A 7,420-nucleotide genomic window follows, 5' to 3' on the forward strand; every position below is an offset into this window, starting at 1 on the left:
AATTATACAATTGCTTCTTTTTGTATATATGTATAGCAAAATAGACATAGCTTTCAATTGTATATGTATAGCGAATTATACATATATATGTTTGTTATGGAGCACAATTATGCAAACTTTGCTATAGCATACAAATATGATTTTTTTGTTTGCTATATGTGAAAGTTGCTCATGTTTAAATCATATTTAACAGTCTAAAATAAAGAGTGGGAGTAGAGCTGTCAAGACAGGCTTAGCCCATGGGGCCGATCTGACCCAATTCGTTATTGGGGTAGGGTTGGGATAGAATTTTTCAAGCCCATTTAAAATTAGGGCTTATAAGCCCGGTCAATATAAGTCATTGGCCCTTGAGGCTTGATCAGGGCCGGGCCGGGGTCGGCCCATGGGCCAAAACTTTTTACTTAAGGGTAACTTACAATAATCTCACTAGTATATAATCTAATTACTTAAATACACACAATGTTGTAATATTATAAATCTTACCAGATTTTGGTACATCCAGATACATGTATCTCGGAATATATTGACTCAAAATTAGGTTAATTTGTTCAAGATACACTCTATTCAAGTAGATTCACATGTATCTAGGATACATAGACAAATCTCGCGCCCTCGCTTTCCTCCCATCTTGCTTGTCATTCTCTTATCTCTCTTGCGTATCTGGTATGCGAGATACATACTAATTACAGTAGATTTTTTGCTAGTGTTATTGAAACAATATCATTGTTTGTCATATTTGATTTGAAAATCTTCTCATTTTCTTGAAGTTATAGAGTTATAAGTTTGAAAAGAAAAAAAATGAAAAAAGAAAAAAAGAAGGGCTAGCCAACCCCAGCCCTTCAAATTCCTTGGCCCGCGCGGCTTGGGCCCAATGGGGCTTGGCCAACCCTTTTTGACAACTCTAAGTGCGAGTTTAGTTAAATACAATAATTAAATTTCATTGGTTTAATATGTCATTTTGTTTGCTAAGATTGTTACAATCGTTTAGTTCTAACAAACAACTAGTTCTACAACATCTTTACTTGTTCATTGTTGTGACTGTTGTCTAACTTTATTTGTTCTGTTTGAAAAAACAAGAAATAATTTACTATTTTGTATTTATTTTATCCTTGTTATTAAATATTATTCATTTTTTAACATTTAGATGACTTATAATTAATAGAAGTGATATGATAGATTTACCCTTTTATTTAGTATTTTTCAAGGGTTTGTCAACTAAAACATGAGCGAGTAATGATGAACGGAGGAAAGGAGGGAGTATATGTATGGAATGTTGGTTTTGAATTTTCTTTGTTTTTTATATCATAAACAACAAAATTTTATTTCAAAAACAAAAGGAATATCTAAAATACCTTAGTAATCAAACTGCAGAGTATCAGCAAGAATTATACTTTCTTGACATAAATCTATTGGAATGATCATAATCAAATGTTTCTCAATTAATCAATCCAATTCTAGTGAACGGATTTAATGTTTAGTCCAACAGTATGTCCTCTTTTCTTTAGTGTCTTGTTACTAAAGTAGCCTCGTTGTCTCAGTTTATGTGACGATATTTGATTTGGTATAAAATTTAAGAATGAAAGAAAGTTTATTTGAAATTTAAAATATAAAATAAGTCACATATATTCATGTGGCTATAAATCGTCTCACTAAAAAAATGAAAGTCTAACGTCAAATTATTATTAAATATAGAAAAATATCATTCTTTTTACAGCCAATTCAAATGAAAAATGTCGCGTAAATTGTGATAAATAGAGGACTATATATATATAGGAAAAATTATATGCATATGTTTGAAATAAAGAGAGTACTAAAAAGTTATAATACATAGTGAGAGTTTGAGTTTTACTTGTTTCACTCTGTATTTAATTGCTTGGAGTTGTATCAATGTATTGTTGGGTTTTAAAAGGTATGAATGGAAAATAAAGAGTTGTGACTTTTATGAAAAGTTGCGATTTTAATGAAAAATTGCAACTTTTATGAAGAGTTGTCACTTTTATGAAAGATTGTGACTTTTTCGAAGGGTTGTGACTTTTACAAAGAGTTGTGACCTTTCCAATAAGACACAATAAACATCTGTTCACACTATCCTTTATTGTCTATAAGTAGGTTTCCTCTTATTTTAAAAAAATATTGAATTTATGGACTTTTTTTCTTCTACTACTAAATCTACAATTGCAAGTGTACTTTTATTGAGACTGGCATAACTTGAGCATGTATCAAATAGTTAGTTAGGATGTTAATAGTTGGTTAGTTAACAACTTGATTAAGTCGGTTAGATGAGCTGGCAGTTAGTTAGCATTAGATTCCTTTTGTACTCAATTATGTAAAGTGTATATAAACCGTGGTGAGATGGATATCTGTAACATAATTTTTGATCTTCAATACAACAGTAAATTCCACAATCTCTCTTCCATGTTTACTTAGAGTTCATGAGAGTTATCCATGGATTCCATAGTTTAGCTTCATGATTTTATCATGGTATCAGAGCAGGGTCCGTCTCGCCCGATGTGGGGTCCCCAAAATAAAAAATTGCCCACGCACCAGATGCTAATCACTGGGCGTGAGGTGGGGTGTTAGAGAATGACAAAAGTCCCACATTGGTGGTTAATTAGATGGGTGGACTCCTTATAAGGCTTGTGCAATCCTCCTCCCTTTGAGCTAGCTTTTGGGGTGTGATTTAGGCCTAAAACCTAATTTAACATGGTATCAGAGTAGCTATAGACATCACAGCCCTAACAGTCATAATTTTAACCACATGAGAAAATGTCTCATGGCTCTTCCACAGGAACATCACTCTCAGGCAAAGGGTTACATACACGAACTAATAATGTAGATGTTAGTCTATGGCATAGAAGGATGAGACATGCACCTGAACGAATAATCAGACAATTGTTTGGGTTATCTTCACTTGATAATTTGCATATGATTGACAATTGTTCTATTTTCCCCTTGGCTAAGCATACCAGATTGCCTTTTCCTAAGAGTACTACTAAGGCTGCAACTATTTTTTATCTACTACATATTGATGTATGGGGTCCCTATCATGTACCCACGTTTGATGGCAATAAAATGTTCCTTACTGTTGTTGATGATCATTCCAGAATCACTTGGTTATTTTTGCTCAAATTGAAATCTGATACTGTAGTTGTGTTGAGGCAATTTCTCACAATGGTTCATACTCAATTAAATACAAAAGTCAAGGTGACCAGGTCAGATAATGGCAATGAATTTTTTAATGCTGAGTGTTCCAGTCTGTTTCATTCTTTTGGTATTATTCACCAAATAACATGTGTCTACACCCCTCAACAGAATGGTGTAGCTGAGAGGAATCATAGACACATTCTGGAAATGGCTAGAGGTCTGAGATTTCAGGGAAGCATTCCAATCAGGTACTGGGGTCATTGTGTTCTTGGTGCTGCATACCTTATCAATCGACTGCCTTCAGTAATATTGAATAGTAAAAGCCCCTATGAGCTGTTTTATGGGAGGAAGCCCAACCTAGATCATATCAGGACCATAGGTTGTCTTTGTTATGCTAAGAAGACGCCAGTCTATGATAAGTTTGATGCTAGAGCCATTGAAGCTGTGATGATGGGTTATTCTGCAACTTCCAAAGGTTACATATTGTTGAACATTGCTACCTCCACTTTTTTTGTCAACAGGGATATGGTTTTCAAGAAATCCACATTTCCTTTTCAAACACACTCTGATACAAGAGAACCTTTTTTTCAGCATACTGCTGTTCTTGATCCTTTTGAGCTGGACTCACCTGTTCTACCTGTCCAACCACCTCCTATTGTTCCTCCTGCTGCTCCACCATCACTCCCTCCACCATCTTTGAGGCACTTAACTAGAGTTAAGACACAACCAGCCTGGATGACAGACTTTATCACTACCTCAGCATCTCTTCCTCCTTCTACTCTTCATCCTATTAGTTCTTATCTATCCTATTCCTCTTTACATGCTTCCTACAGATCTTTCCTTGCTGCTTTAACCTCTATAGTTGAACCTAAAACATTTCAAGAGGCTGCTACTGATCCTCTTTGGATTGAGGCCATGCAATCTGAGATCACAGCTCTTCAGGATAATCAGACTTGGGAGGTGGTTCCTTTACCTGCAGGTAAGGTTCCCACTGGCTGCAAATGGGTTTTTAAAGTAGAGTATCATGCCAGTGGTGAGGTAGAGAGGTATAAGGACAGGATAGTGGCTAAGGGCTATACACAACTTGAAGGACTAGACTATCATGAGACATTTTCTCCTGTGGTTAAAATTATGACTGTTAGGGTTGTGATGTCTATAGCTGCTACTGCAGGCTGGTCTATTGAACAAATGGATGTCCATAATGATTTCCTACTGGTGATCTTCATGATAAGGTCTACATGCACTTGCCACAAGGTTTTGCAAGCCAGGGGGAGAAACCTGGTATGATTTGTAGGCTTACCAAATCCTTATATGGTCTAAAACAAGCAAGTATCCAATGGAATGAGAAGTTGACCACTGCACTGGTTCAACTTGGTTTCACTCAGAGCTGCTTTGACTATTCTTTGTTCACAAAAAGGATAGCAAGTTACATTGTTGTGATCTTAGTTTATGTGGATGACATGTTGGTTACAGGCAACAACAGGACACTGATTCAGTCAACTAAAGAAGGTCTGCAACATATCTTTAAAATGAAAGATCTTGGAGAGTTAAAGTTTTTTCTGGGAATAGAATTCTCAAGGTCTCATAAAGGAATTTTAATGAACCAAAGAAAGTATGCCTTGGAGCTGATAGGAGACTTAGGCTGGAGTGGTTCAAAGCTAGCCTGGACACCTTTGGAGTTCAACCAGAAATTCACAACAAAGGAACTAGATGAACTCACAGGAATAAGTGATGATGAGCCCTTAGAGGATAAGGGAAAATATCAGAAACTGATTAGGAAGCTCTTATATTTGACACTTACTAGGTTGGATATAGCATTTGCAGTTCCGACTCTTAGCCAGTTCATGCAACAACCAAAAAAATCTCATTGGGAAGTAGCCTTAAGAGTAGTCAAATACAATAAGAGGGAGCCTAGAATGGGAATTTTAATGAGCAGCAGTGGAGACAACACATTGACAGCATTCTGTGATGCTGATTGGGCATCATGCCCTAATACCAGAAAGTATGTGACAGGATTCTTGGTAAAGCATGGAGAATCACTTATTTCCTGGAAATAAAAAAAACAAAATACTGTCTCAAGGATGTCACGACCCGGGAGCACCCCCTAGTCGTAACCGGCGTACTCGACCTCGAAGAGGTCTAATACAAGCCTCTTAGCATTCATTCATCGCATAGACACTAAAACCATAAGGAATTTAAAACTTTCTTTACCAAGAAAACATTGCATAAAAAAAATAGCAAGCGGAAGACTTTCTAGACTTTATACATGATGTCTCAAAACCATCTAATACTTTAGAGTACAAAATTCGGGACTAATCCCGTACACAACTTAAACAATACTAAAAAGAACATAAAATAACATATTGGGTGTTGTCCTCGAATCTATCAGGACTCACCAAGTCTTCATCTTCAACACTTAGAAACCTATCAAAGCCATGACATGTCATCATCTCCAAATCCCTACACTTTAGTTCAAAAAGGGAAAGAAAGGGGTTAACACAATTAAGTACCAAGTATGGAGATCATGTAAAAACATGTCAAAAAGGACATTTTCAAGGAAGTAATGCTTGCATATCATTTGATAAAACCTTTCCTTTACAAGTATAAGAGACATAATACAAGTCAACATTAACCTATAAGACCATAGCCAACCATACATATACTCAACATATGTCCATATACAACCCATGCTTAACTTTAAAAGAACACATGTCATTTCATTACCATAAGACCTCTACCTAATATAACCTTAAGACACACTTGAGTGAGACAAGAAGTGACCGCCCATACAACCTCTTCAAGCACACTTAAGTGTTCCCCAAGATTACCTTAGATAAGGACATTTCCTTTACAACATAACATCAATAGACCAATATTCTTTAAGAAACCATTTTGGAGACATTCAGGCACATAAGGGAACTTTCACATAATAGTTGTTAGACTTAGGGAACTCACTTTAGTATCTTCAAAGCCTACTCGTGCCATGTATAGATAGCATCCCATACTGCTACCTACACGTTGTAGAACCTATCCAATAACTAGAGTGCACATCCCACATGATGGGAATAGGCATAACCGACATAGACCATACTAGCTAGGTATGGAATCCGGAGTCTATCCTACTCCGTGGAGGTTGTTCTACTTGCCAAAGGTAGAACTAGTAAGCAACCCATGTAGGCACATGGTTTAGGGGATATCCAAAGATGTTCTTTGTACTCTTGCCTCATACTCGGGAGAGCTACCATCTTAACCATATCCACTCGGTGCTTAGCCTTAGTTCCCATAGAGTAATTTCATTCACATGTATGTCCTAGGGAGGGCACCATCATTAGGTCTACCGACCCATAACACATCTACCAAGAAAAGGCACCACAAGGATCTACCGATCAAGGTTCACTAAGGATAGCTTATTAAATCCCCATGGAAGGGTGCCTTAGGCCTACCGATTCTTCATTAAAGGGTGCCTTAAGCCTACCGGTCCAAGGTTCATCATTTCACACATGAGAAGGGCTGCCACCATTAGGTCTACCGACTCCATGGTTTTACATTCACATAGGGTTCTAGACTTCATCATGAAGGGGCACCAACTTTAGATCTACCGGTTCAACTCATAGTCTAAAAATTCCCCCTTTAGTCATTCATAGAAAGGGCACCATGCTTAGGTCTCACCGATTCTAGACATTCATTCATTTATGAAGAGGCACCAACTCAAGGTCTACCACTTCAATACAATAAGACTTCAAGTCAAGATACATTCATTTCTCAAGAGAAGGATGCCTAAGCCTACCAAGTCAAGAGATCACATTCCATAGCTTTCATGTATCAAGAAGAGGCACCTAAGTCTACCAATTCAAGACACACATTTTCATTTAAGGATACTTCATAATCCAACATCATTTCATATATACATCATGAGAAATCATACTTTAACTCACAATGCTATCCACTTTACATAGGATCATCACAAGATCACATAAAACTCATTCACATCATACCTTCACATATAGCGTCACATAAAACTTTACATATAGCTTCATATAGGACTTTACATATAGCCTCATATATGTATAATAATACAACAATATAATAACATTCACATAATGCCCTTCATGGCCTCAATTCACAATAATAAAATATTCCAACATTATGCAACAACTTCCCCAATGCCTTCATGGCTACAATTCACAATAATACCACACAAGAACAAGATATAACACTTCCACCAAAGGTAGATTCAACCTACCAACAACAATTAATTCAATAAAGAGAGTTCAAG

At 36.5% G+C, this 7,420-nt stretch overlaps 1 protein-coding gene across 1 annotated transcript in view; it reads left to right on the forward strand.

The window, feature by feature from the left end:
• Window positions 1–2,766: 2,766 nt before the first annotated feature.
• The window catches only part of LOC102603329 (ABC transporter G family member 35-like), a 50,703-nt gene continuing 46,049 nt past the window's right edge, over window positions 2,767–7,420 (forward strand). The window contains 2 exon segments of the mRNA XM_015314425.1: window positions 2,767–4,425; window positions 4,530–5,146. Coding sequence (XP_015169911.1) covers window positions 2,767–4,425; window positions 4,530–5,146 — 2,276 coding nt within the window.

The sequence above is a fragment of the Solanum tuberosum genome, unplaced genomic scaffold (assembly GCF_000226075.1).
Source record: "Solanum tuberosum cultivar DM 1-3 516 R44 unplaced genomic scaffold, SolTub_3.0 scf00297, whole genome shotgun sequence".
NCBI lineage: Eukaryota > Viridiplantae > Streptophyta > Magnoliopsida > Solanales > Solanaceae > Solanum > Solanum tuberosum.